The sequence below is a fragment of the Elephas maximus genome, chromosome 2 (assembly GCF_024166365.1).
Source record: "Elephas maximus indicus isolate mEleMax1 chromosome 2, mEleMax1 primary haplotype, whole genome shotgun sequence".
NCBI lineage: Eukaryota > Metazoa > Chordata > Mammalia > Proboscidea > Elephantidae > Elephas > Elephas maximus.
Window position 1 is genome coordinate 37,533,637 of NC_064820.1, and position 17,720 is coordinate 37,551,356.

The following is a 17,720-nucleotide window of genomic DNA, read 5'->3' on the forward strand; positions in this document are numbered from 1 at the left end:
GTCCACCTCCCCCACCCCCAACACTTTTCAGGGAAAATTACCTCCATTTAAACAGCTATCCAATCTAATCCAACTTCCCATGAAAGCAGAGGTCTAGCTCTGGGATCTCTATTCTAATTCTGTGATCTATTTGCCTATTCCTGCACCAATACCACATTTTCCTGTTAATAAAGTTTTAATCAACAACACTGAAAACAGGTTCTTTGAAAGGACTAATACAATCGACAGACCACTGGCCAAAGTGACAAAGAAAAAGAAAATGCAAATAACACAAGTAAGAAATGAGATGGGTGACATTACAACAGAATCAACTGAAATAAAAAAAGATAGTAACAAAATGCTATGAAAAGCTGTATGTCAACAAATTTGAAAACCTAAGAGAAATGGGCAAATTTCTGGAAACACACTATCTAAACTAACAAACTGAAGTAGAAAATTTGAACAGACCCGTAATAAAAAAAGAAATTGAAGAGGTCATTAAAAGAACTCCCAACAACAGCAACAAAAAGCCCTGCTCAGCTGGCTTCACTGGAGAATTCTACCAAACATTCAGAGAAGAGCTGACACCAATTCTACTCAAACTATTCCAGAACACAGAAAAGGAGGGAACACCCCCAAATTCATTTTTATGAAACAAGCATAACCCTGATGCCAAAGCCAGGCAAAGACACCACTAAGAAAGAATATTATAGACCAATATCATGAATACAAACACAAAACCCTAGCCAAGAGAATCCAACACCGTATCAAAAAAATAATACATCATGACCAACTGGAATTCATACCAGGTACGCAAAGATGGTTTAATATTAGAAAATCAATCAAAGTAATCCACCACATAAATAAAACAAAGGAAAAGAAACACAGGATCATATCAATTGATGCAGAAAGTGCAGCTGATAAAATCCAACACTCACTCTTGAAAAAACTCTCAGCAAAATAGGAACAAAAGTGAAATTCCTCAACATAGTTAAGAACATATATAAAAAACCAACAGCCAACATTATTCTCAATGGAGAGAGACTGAAAACACTCTCTGAGAATGGGAACCGAACAAGGATGCCCTTTATCACCACTCTTCCTCAATATTGTACTCCAAGTCCTAGTCAGAGCAATACGGCAAGAAAGGGAACTACAAGGCATCCAAGTCGGTAAAACTATCCCTATTTGCAGGTGATATGATTCTATACATACAACATCCCAAAGAGCTACAAGGAAGCTACTGGAACTAACAGAATGATTCAGCAAAGTGGCAGGGTACAAGATCAACAAACAAAAATCAGTCAGATTCCTCTACACTAACAAAAGAGAACTCTGAAATGGAGACCAAGAAAACAATACCATTTACAACAACCCTCCAAAAGATAAAATACTTAGGAATAAATCTAAGGGATGTAAAAGACTTATACAAAGAAAACTACAAAAGGCTACTGCAAGAAACCAAGAAATATAAATGGAAGAATATACCATGCTTGTGGAAAGGAAGACTTAACACTGTGAAAATGTCAATACTACCCAAAGCAATCTATAGATATAATGCAATCTCAATCCAGATTCCATCAACATTCTTTAAAGAGATGGAAAAACTAATCATCTTTAAATGGAAAGAGACCTGGATAAGCAAAGTACTGCTGAAGAACATCAAAGGAGGAAGCCTCATACTTCCTGATCTCAGAAATGACTACAAACCCACAGTATCAAAATGGCCTGATACTGCTACAACAACAGGCACACTGACCAGTGGAACAGAATTGAGAACCTACAAGTAAATCCATCCACCTACAGACAGCTGATCTTCAACAAAGGGCCAAAATCTGTTAAATGGGGAAGAAATAGTCTCTTTAACAAATTGTGCGAGCACAACTAGATAACCATTTACAGAAAAATGAACAGGAACCATACCTCACATCATAAACAAAAAGTAATTCAAGATGGTTCCAAGACCTAAATGTAAAACCTAAAACTATAAAGACCATGGAAGAAAAAATATGGGCAAACCTAGGGGCCCTCATTTATGGCATAAGCAGATTATCAAACATAACTAAAAATGCATAAACAGAAGATAAAACTAGATGACGGGGACCTCCTAAAAATTAAACACTTAATGTGCATCAAAAGACTTCTCCTGAAGAGTAAAAACAGAACCTACAGACTTGGAAAAAATTTTTGGCAACAATATATCTGACAAGGGACTAAACTCTAAAATTTATAGAAAACTTCAACACCTCAACAACAAAAAGACAAACAATCCAATTAAAAAGTGGGCAAAGGACATGAACAGACACTTCACCAAAGAAGACATCCTGTGGCTAACAAATACAGGAAGATATGCTTGTGATCATTAGCCATTAAACCCAGTGCTGTTGAGTCGATTCTGACTCATAGCGACCCTTTAGGACAGAGAAGAACTGCCCCATAGAGTTTCCAAAGAGTGCCTGGTGGATTCGACCTGCTGACCCTTTGGTTAGCAGCCATAGCACTTAACTACTACACCACCAGGGTTTCCCATTAGCCATTACAGAAATGCAAATGAAAACAACAAGAAGTATCAGACCATCCCGGCAAAAAATTGCAATGATCAAAAAAACAGAAAACAACAAATGCTGGCAAGGGTGAGGGGAGATTGGAACTCTCATATGCTGCTGGTGGAATTATTAAAATGGTAGAACCACTATGGAAGAACATATGTGGTTCCTTAAAAAGTTAGAAATACCTTACAATCCAGCAATCCCACTACTAGGTATATACCCTAAAGAAATAAGCCATGACATAGATATATGCACATCCATGTTCACTGCAGGCTAAGTAGCTATCAACAGATGTGTGTATAAAAACACACAGTGGAATACTATGCAATGTTAAAGAATAACAACGAACCTGCAAAACATCTCATGAGGTGGGTATACCTGGAGGACATTATGCTGAGTTAAACAAGTCAATCATAAAAGGACAAATATTGTTTAAGACCACTATTATAAAAAGTCAACAGAAGGTTTATACACAAAAAGAAACATTCTTTGGTGGTTATGAGGAATGGGAGGGAAAATCACTAACTAGATAGCAGAAACGTATTACCTTGGGTGAAGGGAAAAACAATATACAATAAGGGGGATGTCAGCACAATATGACCAAGGCAAAGGAAGACACTGGGAGGAACGCAAATATAAAAGGAAGCAAGGGTAAATAATATTACATACACAATCCCGCAAAAACATTAATAACAATAATTTATGAGCTGATACCTAGGTAGATGTGTAAGCTGAAAAGGTGTGGGATGGTGTTTAGTAGTACACCCATGAGCATATATATGTTTGGCAAAGATATCTGTACCTATGTATTTGTATATGCTGCAAATATATTCATGTAAATAGGAGAGCATATGGGGGCAAAGTTATGAAAACTTCTTAGCCACAACCGAACAGCTTGAGGGACTGGGTCACTGGGCTTGAGTGCTTAGGACCCTAGTCTTGGGGAACATCTGGTCAATTGGCATAACTCAGTTCATAAATATAATGTTCTACACTCTGCTTTGGTGAGTATAGAAATGTCTCAGGTTGTAAAAGCTTGAGAGTGGCCATCTAAAATACAACTATTGGTCTCTAACTGCCGGGAGCAAAAAAGAATGAAGAACCATCATTAGCCATTAGAGAAATGCAAATCAAAACTACAATGAGATTCCATCTCACTCCAACAAGGCTGGCCTTGATCCAAAAAACACGAAAGAATAAATGTTGGAGAGGCTGTGGAGAGACTGGAACACTTATACACTGCTGGTGAGAATGTAAAATGGTACAACCACTTTGGAAATCGATCTGGTGCTTCCTTAAAAAGCTAGAAATAGAACTACCACATAATCCAGCAATCCCACTCCTTGGAATATATCCTAGAAAAATAAGAACCTTTACATGAACAGATATATGCACACCCATGTTCACTGCAGCACTGTTTACAATAGCAAAAAGATGGAAGCAACCAAGGTGCCCATCAACGGATGAATGGATGGATAAATTACGGTGTATTCACGCAATGGAACAGTGAGGAATCTGTGAAACATTTCGTAACACAGAGGAACCTGGAAGGCATTACGCTGAGTGAAATCAGTCAGCTGCAAAAGGATAAATATTGTATAAGACCACTGTTATAAGAACTTGAGAAACAGTTTAAACAGAGAAGAAAATATTCTTTGATGGTTACAAGATGCGGGAGGGTCCGAGAGGGGTATTCACTAATTAGACAGTAGATAAGGAACTACTTTAGGCGACGGGAAAGACAACGCACAATACAGGCAAGGTCAGCACAACTGGGCTAAACCAAAAGCAAAGGAGTTTCCTGAATACAACTGAATGCTTCGAAGGCCAGCGTAGCAGGGGTAGGGGTTTGGGGACCATGGTTTCAGGGGACAACTAAGTCAACTGGCATAAAAAATCTATTAAGAAAACATTCTGCATCCTACTTTGGAGAGTGGCGTCTGGGGTCTTAAACGCTAGCAAGCAGCCATCTAAGACTCATCAATTGGTCTCAATCCACCTGGACCAAAGGAGAATGAAGAACACCAAGGACACAAGGTAATTACGAGCCCAAGAGACAGAAAGGGCCACAAAAACCAGAGACTACATCAGTCTGAGACCAGAAGAGCTAGATGGTGCCCAGCTACAACCGATGACTGTCCTGACAGGGAACAAAACAGCAAAACCCCTGAGGGAGCAGGAGAGTAGTGGGATGCAGATCCCATATTCCAGTAAAAAGGCCAGACTTAATGGTCTGGCTGAGACTAGAAGGACCCGGTGGTCATGGTCCCCAGGCCTTCTGTTGGCCCAGGACAGGTACCATTCCCAAAGCCAACTCTTCAGACAGGGATTGGACTGGACAGTGGGATGGAGAGGGATGCTGGTGAGGAGTGAGCTACTCGGATCAGGGGGATACTTGAGACTATGTTGGCATCTCCTGCCTGGAGGGGAGATGAGAGGGTAGAGGGGGTTAGGAGCTGGCAAAATGGACACGAAAAGAGAGAGTGGAGGGAGGGAGAGGGCTGTCTCATTAGGGGCAGAGCAACTGGGAGTATGTAGCAAGATGTATGTAAGTTTTTGTGTGAGAGGCTGACTTGATTTGTAAACTTTCACTTAAAGCACAATAGAAATTAAAAAAAAAAAGAGTGAAGAAAATCAAAGATTCAAGGAAACAATTAATCCAAAGGACTAACGGACCACACGAGCCACAGCCTCCAGCAGCCTGAGACCAGTAGAACTAAACGGTGCCCGGCTACCACTATCAACTGCTCTGATCAGGATCACAACATAAAGTCCTGGGACAGTGTGGGAGAAAAACGTAGAACAAAATTCAAATTCTTAAAAAAAAACAGACTTACTGGTCTGATAAGACTGATGGAACCTCTAAGACTATGGCCCTTAGACATCATTCAAACCTGATACAGATCTCACTCCTGGTGATCACCTTTCAGTCAAACAAAAGACAGGCATATAAAATGAACAGTAACACCCGTGAGGAACATGCTCTTCAGAACAATCAACCACACAAGACCAAAAGGGTAGCATCTGCCCCAAAACAAAGTTCAGATGGCAGGAAGGGGCAGGAAAGACAGGAGAATGGATGGAAACAGGGAACCCAGGGGGGAAAGGGGGAGAGTTCTGTCACACTGAAGGGACTGTAACTAATGTCAAGAAACAAAATGTATATTAACTGTTGAACGGGAAATTAATTTGCTATCTAAACTTTCACTCAAAACACAACAAAATGTTTAAAAAAGTTATGACATCTGATAATACAAATCCTTACAATTTCTACAATACTGTCATGACTATATTTAGACAAATACTCTTTTCACTATAAATATTAGAATCTCTTTATCAAGTTACCTCAAAAACCTTGCTAGGACTTCTATTGGAATTACATTAAATATATAGACCACCTATGACAGAATCAATAACTTGATGGTATTGACTTTTTCACTCCATGAACGTTGCTCATCTTTGTCTTCTTATATGACCTTTACACCCTAGTGCATTTTTTCTGCATATCTCAGTAGTTCTTTTCCTAGTTATTTAATATGCTTTGTGGCTATAAATACGATTTATTTGAAATTTAATAATCTAATTCAGTATTGCTGGAACAGGAATGCTATTGATTTTTGCCTAATCTTGCATGCAGAATATTTGCTGAACTTATTATTACTATTTCTCGTATTTTATCTGTAGACTATAATAACCGTGTTGCCTGCAACTGCGTTTTTCCTTCCTTCACTATCAAACTGAAAATGAGGCCTAACTATTGATATTCAAGAACCTACTTTTTAAAACGTTCTTTCGCTCAGTGATTAGTAGGCTGTCTATATTAAGCGTACAACAAACATCAACCAAGAAGTTCTTTTAAAACCCTTATAGCAATATTATTCAAATTTCTATTTTATAGGAAACTAGCATTGGTAGAATGCCTACTGAAGATAGACACTAGGCTAGGAAGTTTTATAATTAATCTTCACCATAAGGCATGTTAGGTAAGGAAACTGAGTCTTAGAGGGGTTAAATGATTTGGCCAAGTGGCTGAGGGATGAAGCTGGAATTCAAATACCAAGACTGTGTAGTTCCAAATTTATGTACTTTACAAAAACATTTCACACTGGCATATTCCTATTAATAATGTATACAGGATTTATCAATATAACAATCCTTTTGGAAAAAAATTTCATTATCTCACTCATTCATGCAATATGCACTCTAAGATCTCGATTCAACAAGGAAAGGGCTGACATAATTAGCAGTTGCAGTAATTCTTTTTTTGTAGAGCCAGTGAATTTCCATCACCATGGTTTCAGAAACCTGTTCACCTGGTTTTTTCACCTTCTCAGTGATTAGTCCTTTTTAACCTTATTATTTTTATTTTTATCCTTTCCTTGAAAACGCAATATTCTTAACTACATTTCAAAAAAAAGGCAAAAAAGACAGACAAAATGCATTGGCCAATAAGCCGATCCAAGTTAACTCTGAGCCTATCCAAGTTATCGTAATCCTTTGAAGAGATACTCCTTTAGGACAGCTGTCTTGAAAACATCTCAAGAATCTGTAGATAAGATGCCTTCTTTTAACTACTACGGTCCAGACAATAACCAAAATCCACTTAAAGTAAATATTTATCACTTAACATTTTTTAAGGCTGTAAAAATATGAGGCAAAGGAATTATTCTGCATATTTATGCATTCTTTCAAGTCTTTGAATTAAATTAATATAGCCATGAAATGGTAAAAAGATTTTGTCAAATTACTCTTTTGGTCAACTTTAGTGAAGGTAGAATAACATTCATACACCATGACACACCAAGAGTTACACAGAAGACAAAGACAACTAAGCACAAGTTAAAGATTTATGATATTCAGGTAACGATTATCCTCACTAGAAAGGGAGAAGGTACCCTGGTTATCAGTGGTTAAAAGGCTCAGCTGCTAAAAGAAAGGTTGGCAGTTCGAATTCACCAGTGGCTCTGTGGGAGAAAGATGCAGCAGTCTGCTTTCGTAAAGATTACAGCCTTGGAAACTCTACTGGGCAGTTTTACCCTGTCCTATAGTCCTATAATTGGAATCGACTAGACAACAGTGGGTTTTTGGTTAGGAAGAGAGATGACAGGGAATTCACACATCTAAGGTTTTTCTGAAGAAAGAAACTAGAGAAACTAGCTACTGGCTGTTTAAAACTCTTAAAGAAACTGTTATGTCCTATTATTAGCACAACATAATGGGATTACTGTACCATCTGCATATGCCGCAAATTCCCTTCAAAAACTGAAGAAAGAACTATGAGAACGTCTGTATCACTGTCAATAAAAAAGCGCACAAAAAAAGATTTTGATCCTATGAAGCTATTAGGAAGCTTATTTTTTCCACTGAGAAATCTTTCCTCACATTATCTTTGCTACCCCCCAAGGTCTTCACAACTTAAAATAGCTCTTATCTAAAATTTGTTATAAAATAAGATTTGTCTGTCTAAAAGTAAATAAAAAAAACAACCAAACCCACTGCTACCGAGTTGATTCCTACTCATAGTGACTGTATAGGACAGGGTAGAACTGCCCCACAGAGTTTTCAAGGAGCACCTGGTGGATTCGAACTGCCGAGCCTTTGGTTCGCATCCATAGCACTTAACCACTACGCCACCACGGTTTCCCTAAAACTAAATACATCTCCCAAAACAAAAAAGGTACTCTACTTAGTAGGTTAGCTACTCAACCCAGTTCCCTTTCTGTCATGAAGCCATCCCTGTAATTTCCACTATGCCCAAGTTCTGCTTTGTGCTACACAACCCCCAAATGTGACATTCTATCAGGGATATATACATGTAAACACAAATACTAAAACAAAGAACAAAACCAAAAATCCCAAATTTTAATTTTTTCATTTCCAAGGGTTTGGAAAACAGCACATGAAAGTTCAGAAAATGGTAACATTTGCAAGAGTGGCAAATGGCATAGGCTTTTTTACTTTGCCTTAAAAATACACACATAGAGAAGAAAAGTATTTAGTAGCCAATGAAGCTTGTGATAAAAGTGATTCAGAATAAACGCTTACCTCAAAATGTTTAATATGTATTATTATTAAAAATTTGGTTAATCTTCAGTTACTAATAACAGAACTTTATTAGCTAGTACCTTAATCTTCAGGAAGCCATTATCAACCTCAAATATTAATAACCTAAAAAGTCTAGATTTAAAATAAATTTAATCAAATGCTGCACATAGCTGTAACCAAGAAAATTAAGAACCGGAATTAAATTTAGACACAGAATGTTTACTTTCAGTTATCCGTATTCAATGGAGCTGTGGTGGTGCCGTGGTTAAGTGCTCAGCTGCTAAATGAAAGGTTGGCAGTCTGAACCCACCCAGTGGCTCCTCAGAAGACCTCGTGATCTGTTTCCATAAAGATTACAGCCTAGGAGACCCTATGGGGCAGTTCTACTCCATCACATGGGATCACTACGATTCAGAATCGACTTGACAGCATCCGACATCTGTATTCAATGACAGGTGAAGCAACTTATGGACATCATCCACATGTAAATGCTAAGATATCTGAGTCTGAGACATCTTCAAAAAAAAAAACAGCCAAGTAAGCCTTGGTCTTCCACTTCCAAAAGTTACATCATAACTAGCCGGGAAGGAAAATCAGCATCATCGCTGCATTTTTAGCATATGTTTTTATTACTGACACTATTTTGTTCATCTCCCTTTAACCAAAATATTATTATTAGTGAGCCTGATTGCTTGGCATTAAATGCCAACAATTTTCATTTAGTACCAATACAAAAGGACAGAGCTGCCTGACAACTACTTCTGATGATATAAGCATAAAATAAATGTCTAGTCTTTTCTCATTAATCATACACATATCAAGCCATTTAATAATTTGTAATGTTGCACTTTACTAAAACTTTGAGATTCAAAGCCCCAGAAAAATCAGATACATAAACTATGTAATAAGTTTCCTACCTTGGAATAAAATACGTACATGCATGTGTTTTTTTTTTTTTAAATGATTAAGTATCCTTCAGTTGGCATTTCCTCCCCTTATTTCTATTTGTAGGTCCACATTTGCAAGGAATATTTCAAAACAGCCACACAGAACAAACCCACCACTTCATCAGTAAGTAACCAGTTAATAATCCCACTAATCTATCACTTAGCACATACTGGGAAAATAAAAAATACCTATGTTATAAAAACAAGCAAAATTTCTCATGGTTAAATACAGCGTTTTCTAGAACACATAGTACTTGGTAGCAGATTTATGGCACAGATGCTGACTAGCTATCATCTCTCTTTTCCCAGAAAAAGAAAATGGCTTGATTTTTTCTCTCTCCTCATGAAAACCATTAGCCCTAAAAGGGTCTATCAAAGTAGATAAAACTTTGTTAGTATATAAAAAAGATTTTTTTAGTGTTTGAAAAGCCCCAGGATTTTGCTGTAATAATTGATCTCAGTCCTTTTTCTGGAATATAAGCCTCAAGATAAAAAGACTTCTAAAATGCAACATGCGTTTAAAGGATTCACCAATTAGCAAAATACTAATTTCATCAATAAAATACACACTTTACTTGTCAACATCTCTTAAAATCAATGATGTCTTAAGCACTGGGCCATATATTAACTGGCAGGGATTTTTTTTTTTTTAGTGGTCCATAATAGTACCTTTTACAATCAATGGCATCTTAGAATTCTACAAAATATGGCAACTTTGTTTCCTGGAATGACAAGTTTTTTGCAAAAAGGATATTTAGCCCAATATCTTATTTCATAGACAAAGAAAATGAAAGCCCAAATAAGTGTTGCCCCAACGCCATAAACTCAACAGCAAAAGACACTGGAATACATCTCTCCTGGCTCCCGAGAATGGCCTTTCTATTACATCATCTACCTCCTGAAGCAAAAGAGATGATACAACTACTGTACCTGAGTTTGACCAATAGCTAACACACCTAATGCTGTGTACATACAGATAACTAATGTGGTACCTATAAAACGCTTATCGTTTACTTAAGAGCCCTGTATGCTTATGGCCTCAATCTAAATAGACTGATTCGAAAGTAACCGCTACAGCAACAACAAAAAAATCGTTTTTTTTTTTTTTTCAGTTTTTGGTAAAATGTATCCTAAACTACACACTTCAGAAATGAGAGCTTCCCTTAAACTAGAGAGAGAGAAATGTCACACGGTGCATTTCAATGGCTCAATACAATCTCATTATAAGCCCACCTGCAGCTTAAACGCAATAGCTAAAACAAGGCCGTGCACTCAATTATCAGCACCAGAAACTTCGCACATCTTTTTCAGCCCAACAACTACACAATTCACAGGTGGTTGGTACGTTTTACATCTCTACTTGGAAAGAAAACGAAAGGAATCCAGCGAATGCAATGACGCCCGCAGTCGGTTTGCAGGACTGGCGGTGCAGGGCCAGGAGCCACAGGACCGTAGCTGAGACAGCCGAGAGAGCCCACGTTTCCGGGCTCAGGGGGCTGGAGCACCGGGAGAGGACTGGAGAGCCAGAGGCGACGCCGACGGGGCCGGGGGGGGGGGGGCGTGAGCCTCTGCACTACGTCCTCGCTCCCTTCGCCCACCCTCTCCACCCACAAGTGCAAGGAAGGTACGAGGCGGGGGCTGGACGAGGGGAGGCAGGCAGGGTCTGGGGGGACAGAGTGCTCCGGCCTCCGTTCCCTCCCCTCGGCCTGCCGGGCGGCTGCGGCTCGACACCGAGGCCGCGGGAGGCCATTTTAGCTCCGGGGCCGACCAAGGCCCCAGCAGCCCTTCACGTCCTTTAAAACTCGGCGTCTCTCCCTCCCCGCCCCCACGGGACCGCTCCCCGCCGCGGGCGGGGCGGAGAGTCCGGGGCCGGGCCTGCCGGGGGCCGGGGGCCGGGGCTCGGGGCCGCGGGTGCGGGTGGCCCGGGGGCTGCCGCGGGGGCGTCGTGCCGGCGGGATCGGGGCGGAGGGGCAGATCCGGGGAGAGAAGGGAGGGCGCGGGATCCGTTACCTATACTGGGCCGCAGCCGCCGCCGCCGCCGCCCCGCTGTGGGTGAATCCAAAGTAGTTGCCGGTCGCCATTTTGGCATCTTCCCCCAGCCGGCTGGGCACTGCGACGGGCACGGAGAGTCGGGTCCCATAGCGGGAGGCGAGTCGCCGAGGGGCAGAGACGCCGAGGGAGGGAAGGGGGAGAGAGAGAGAGAGGCGCCGTGAGAAGCTGCCCTCGCCGGGCCGCGGCCGCGCCGCCTCCCCCTCCCGCCTGCACTCCCTCACTCACTCGCACGCCCCGGTGGCGGCCGCCGCCTCCTCCCTAGAGCCAACCCCAACCCCCGCGCCTCCCCGCCGCCCCGGGCGGAGGAAAGGGCCGGCCACAGGCCACGACGGGACACATTATACTCACCATAGGTGAAAGAAACTACAGGGCATATGGGAATCATGGGCTCGGGCTGCTGCTGCTGAACTCTGAACTCTCACCCGCTGCCTCCCTCCTCTGCCCCGCACCTCCTCAGCGGAGAACAGACCGCCGCCTGCGGCCGCACTGCGCAGGCGCCGCCGCGCTCGGCAGCCTGGGAGCTGTAGTTTCCGCGGCCTTAGCGGCTTCCGCGGGCGCGTGCGGGAGTCTCGGCGGGGGCGGACGCCGTCCGCAGGGGACCGCAGGCCTCACCTTCTCCCAAGTGATAGTGACGGGGAACCGCAAGGGGGGCGATGGAGGCCCATACAAGGATCGCCTAGCCGAGCCAAGGGGAAATCAGGGATGAGAGTGACGTCTGTCAGCCTTTTCTGACTTTTTTTCACTTTGGAGTGCGCGTTTGTTCTGTACTTTTCAGTCTTTCTCACCCATTCACTTTTCATCCGAATTTCAGCTGGACTAATTAGGATTCTTCTTCTTCATTTCCTGCATTCGTTTCTTGTCCTCAAGCCCCTAAAGCGGAGAGAAAAGGAAGACATTAAGTTTTACGACCCTGAAAAGAATGGGAAGTCTCTCCTAGTCTGCTTGTCCGGAAAGCACACCCCCAAATACCCCTCAAACACACCTCTTCCCACACCTTCTCCTGCACCCACACACACTCCTTGAGTCATTCAACGTATATAGACTCCAGCCCCACAAGGTGTCAGGCACTGTTTCAGGTATTGGAGATACGGCGGTGAACATTAACCAAATGAATGGAAAATACGTCAGATGATGATTGGAGTTTTAAGGAAAAAGAGGGGTAAAAGAAAGAAGGAGGTGCTATTCAATGTAGGGTATGGTTAGCACAACCACTCCTGGTTCGGTAGAGTCCTGAAAGCAGTAGGGAAGAAGCCCTGTAGATACCTAGATGAAGAGCAGCTAGCAAACCCAAACAAACCCAGTGCCATCCAGTCGATTCCGACTCATAGCGACCCTAGAGGACAGAGTAGAACTGCCCCATAGAGTTTCCAATGAGCACCTGGCGGATTCGAACTGCCAACCCTTTGGTTAGCAGCTGTAGCACTTAACCACAACGCCACCAGGGTTTCCGAGCAGCTAGTAGAGGGACAGAAAGCTGGAGTGTTCAAGAGTAACAAGGAGGTCAGTTTGTCTGGAAGTGAGAGAGAGCTCAGGTCAGAAAGATCCTTGGGTGCCAGATCTCGTGTGGTAAGGACAGAACAACACCTCCCCGTGCAAGCAAGCATTTCTTCCACCCTCTGTTTTCTCGCTGTCTCCCTTTAATTTCCCAGTTCATTTTCAATCATTCTCTTTCCTCTTACAGTTCCTTTTATTGACTATTTTCTCCCACCTTACCTCTTTCCTGCCTTCCATCAATGTGTAAGTGTTCTTTCACCTCTTCCTCACTAACTCCAGACCCATCCCAGACCTTTTTGCTACCCATCTCTCATCATCGTTGGATATGAGCATTAAGAAGAAATGCCAAGGGTGAATCAGAACTCATCCATGAAATTTAGGGCTTTATTCCACCTTCTTATGCCAGAGAACAAAAACAATGCCTCAGTTCTTATCTGTGCCAACCCTGCTTCCCACACCTCCTACAAAGGTACATGCTCTGATTTATCCCCTTATTCATTTCAAAGAGAGAAAATGTAGAACATTTGTGAAAAATCAGTGTCATTGTTTTTGAGAATACTGACATTTCCCAGGCACAGGTTATTTGTGCTCCAAGTGTGTTGCTAGGAAAAAATACCTCCTACACATAGGATATTAGAACTGCATTTTAAAGGTAATTTGCCTTGAACTTCATTCAGCAATCAAGTTTTCGAGGCACTGACTGTAATTGCTTTGATGAACCTGAACTATTAGCTACTAGGCTATTTCAATAAAACTGGAGGAGAAAAGACAGTTGTTAATCACCTGCCTAAAAAGATTCTGTTTAGGCCAATTTTATGCTTGGTTGCTAGGCAGGTCTTTAGAGGATGGCATAGGGCTGCTGGTACACCCCAGAGAACAAGCAGGTAACTAGAAAGAGAAAGGCGTGCCTCTTTTCTTTGGTGACTGTTCTTAGAGGTCAGACTAGATGTGGCAGTAGGGAAAATTGTTTAAAACGCCACACTCCTCAAAGATGAAACCTGTAGAAAGGGCCTCAACTTGTCCCTGACTTTGGGCTTGTTTAAAGAAAGTATTTTGGAGGGGACTTGAATTGAGATGACATGGGAATATAGTAGCTGAACCATTAGGGCTAATTATTTAATCTTTCTGAATGAACAAGATATAAATAATAATATTTCCCTCACTGGACTGTGGTGGGGTTAAATGAGATAGCATTTATATAAAACAGCACCTAGTATAGGGTATTTAAGTCAAAAAGTGCTAAACTGGGTGATTATGAGTCTTCTTCTAATCTACTTGCTAGTAGGTGAATATACTGACCAAGTCACTTACCTAAAACCAAAACGTAGGTGGCTCTGCTCTGTTTTTGTTGTTGGTTGTTGTGGAGTTGATTCTGACTTGTGTTGAACCCATGTGTGCAGAGGAGCCTTTCAGAAGCAGATTGCCAGGCCTTTCGTCTGAGGTGCTTCTGGGTGGGTTTGAACTGCCAACCTTTCAGCTGGTGGTTGAGAGCTTAACTGTTTGCACCACTTAAAGACTCCTGAAGAGTTTACATCCCAGGAAACCCAATCTAAACAACACAGGTTGAATGCAATCCTCTGGACCAACAACAGAAGATGGGAGACTTGACTGGAGGCAGCCAATTAGAATATCTCTCATCTTTCATGTCTAGAAATGGTTGGTATCAGAATATGAAAATATTATACTTAGTCCTTCTTCACCCTACAACTAGAGGGATGGATTTCAAATGCAAATCGGAGCAAACTTTTCTGTGCTTTCCATCTCTCTTGATATAAAGAACCACTCTTCCATGCAGCCTACAAGGCCTTGTGTCATCTGGTGGCTCCTGTCTTTAGTATCGTCCTCCTTATTCTTTCCATTCGGGTTACTTCAGCCTCCTATTTACCATGCTTCCTCCCACTACAGGGCTTTGCATGTTTTCCTGGCCTAGAATGATCTCCCTTCCTCTCTTTACCTAGTTAACTCTTGTGCTTCAAGATCTCAGCTCAGTCAACTCCTCCTCAGCCTTCCCTGACTTCCTCCTTTGGTCACATTCCCTTGTTATACTCTCAGAGCTCCAGGTACTGAGAGTATAACTTAATTGCCCTTATCACAGTTGCTATCTTAAACTTATCCTGTGATTATTTGATGCATATGTATTTCCCCTCTCGATCTGTATAAACGTTCCTCATGAGCACAATTAAGTGTTCTGGAATTCCCATTCTTCACAATGTTATCCGTAATTTGATATGATCCACACAGTCCAATGCCTTTGCATAGTCAATAAAACACAGGTAAATATCCTTCTGGTATTCTCTGCTTTCAGCCAGGATCCGTCTGACATCAGCAATGATATTCCTGGTCCCACATGCTCTGAAACTCGCCTGAATTCTGGCAGTTCCCTGTCGATATACTGCTGCAGCCGTTTTTGAATGATCTTCAGCAAAATTTTGCTTGCGTGTGATATTAATGATATTGTTCTATAATTTCTACATTCAGTTGGATCACCTTTCTTGGGAATAGGCATAAATACAGATATCTTCCAGTCAGTTGACCAGGAAGCTGTCTTCCATATTTCTTGGCATAGACAAGTGAGCACCTCCAGCGCTGCATCCGTTTATTGAAACATCTTTCAACTGATATTCCATTAATTCCCGGAGCCTTGTTTTTCACCAATGCCTTCAGAGCAGCTTGGACTTCTTCCTTCAGCACCATCGGTTCCTGATTGTATGCCACCTCTTGAAATGGTTGAACATTGACCAGTTCTTTTTGGTATAATGACTCGGTGTATTCCTTCCATCTTCTTTTGATGCTTCCTGCGTTGTTTAATATTTTCCCCATGGAGTCCTTCACTATTGCAACTCGAGGCTTGAATTTTTCTTCAGTTCTTTCAGCTTGAAAAATGCCAAGCATGTTCTTCCCTTTTGGTTTTCCATCTCAAGCTCTTTGCACATGTCATTATAATACTTTACTTTGTCTTCTCGAGCCACCCTTTGAAATCTTCTGTTCAGTTCTTTTACTTCAACCATTCTTCCTTTTGCTTTAGCTGCTCAATGCTCAAGAGCAAGTTTCAGAGTCTCCACTGACATCCATCTTGGTCTTTTCTTTGTTTCCTGTCTTTTCAATGACCTCTTGGTTTCTTCATGTATGATGCCCTTGATGTCATTCTAAAACTCGTCTGGTCTTCGGTCACTAGTGTTCGATGTGTCAAATCTATTCTTCAGATGGTCTCTAAATTCAGGTGGGATGTACTCAAGGTCATATTTTGGCTCTCATGGACTTGCTCTGATTTTCTTCAGTTTCAGCTTGAACTTGCATATGAGCAATTGATGGTCTGTTCCACAGTCGGCTCCTGGCCTTGTTCTGACTGATGATATTGAGCTTTTCCATCATCTTTCCACAGATGCAGTCAATTTGATTTCTGTGTGTTCCATCTGGCGAGGTCCATGTGTATGGTCACCGTTTATGTTGGTGAAAGAAGGTCTTTGCAATGAAGAAGTCGTTGGTCTTGCAAAATTCTATCATTCGATCTCCGGCATTGTTTCTATCACCAAGGCCATATTTTCCAACTACTGATCCTCCTTCTTTGTTTCCAGCTTTCGCATTCCAATCGCCAGTAATTATCAATACATCTTGATTGCATGTTCAATCAATTTCAGACTGCAGCAGCTGATACAAATCTTCTATTTCTTCAACTTTGGCCCTAGTGGTTGGTGCATATATTTGAATAATAGTCATATTAACTGGTTTTCTTGTAGGTGTGTGGATATTATCCTATCACTGGCAGCATTGTACTTCAGGATAGATCTTGAAACGTTCTTTTTGACGATGAATGCAACACCATTCCTCTTCGAGGTGTCATTCCCAGCATGGTAGACTATATGATTGTCCGATTCAAAATGGCCAATACTAGTCCATTTCAGCTCACTAATGCCTAGGATATCGATGTTTATGTGTTCCCTTTTATTTTTGATGATTTCCAATTTCCCTACATTCATACTTCATACATTCCAGGTTCTGATTATTAATGGATGTTTGCAGCTGTTTCTTCTCAAAGGTGTGCGTCAGGGTTGTATTCTTTCACCATACCTATTCAATCTGTATGCTGAGCAAATAATACGAGAAGCTGGACTACATGAAGAAGAACAGGGTATCAGGATTGGAGGAAGACTCATTAACAACCTGCGTTATGCAGATGACACAACCTTGCTTGCTGAAAATGAAGAGGACTTGAAGCGCTTACTAATGAAAATCAAAGACCACAGCCTTCAGTATGGATTGCACCTCAACATAAAGAAAACAAAAATCCTCACAACTGGACCAATGAGCAACATCATGATAAACAGAGAAAAGATTGAAGTTGTCGAGGATTTCATTTTACTTGGATCCACAGTCAACAGCCATGGAAGCAGCAGTCAAGAAATCAAAAGACACATTGCATTGGGTAAATCTGCTGCAAAGGACCTCTTTAAGCTGTTGAAGAGCAAAGATGTCACCTTGAAGACTAAGGTGCGCCTGACCCAAGCCATGGAATTTTCAATTACATCATATGCATGTGAAAGCTGGACAATGAATAAGGAAAATGAAGAAGAATTGATGCCTTTGAATTGTGGTGTTGGTGAAGAATATTGAATATACCATGGACTGCCAAAAGAACAAACAAATCTGTCTTGGA

The 17,720-nt window shown here is 41.4% G+C and overlaps 1 protein-coding gene across 2 annotated transcripts in view; it reads right to left on the minus strand.

Annotated features, from left to right (window-relative positions):
- The window catches only part of ZFR (zinc finger RNA binding protein), an 86,762-nt gene extending 74,704 nt beyond the window's left edge, over positions 1-12,058 (minus strand). The window contains exons 1-2 of one of the 2 annotated variants that reach the window (XM_049861681.1): positions 11,921-12,058; positions 11,531-11,630 (exon numbers count right to left, since the gene is read on the minus strand). In XM_049861681.1, coding sequence (XP_049717638.1) covers positions 11,531-11,630; positions 11,921-11,957 — 137 coding nt within the window. In that variant the 5' untranslated portion in view covers positions 11,958-12,058. The remainder of the gene's footprint in view (positions 1-11,530; positions 11,631-11,920) is intronic. The other variant, XM_049861690.1, reaches the window with a different exon arrangement.
- Positions 12,059-17,720: the final 5,662 nt, after the last annotated feature.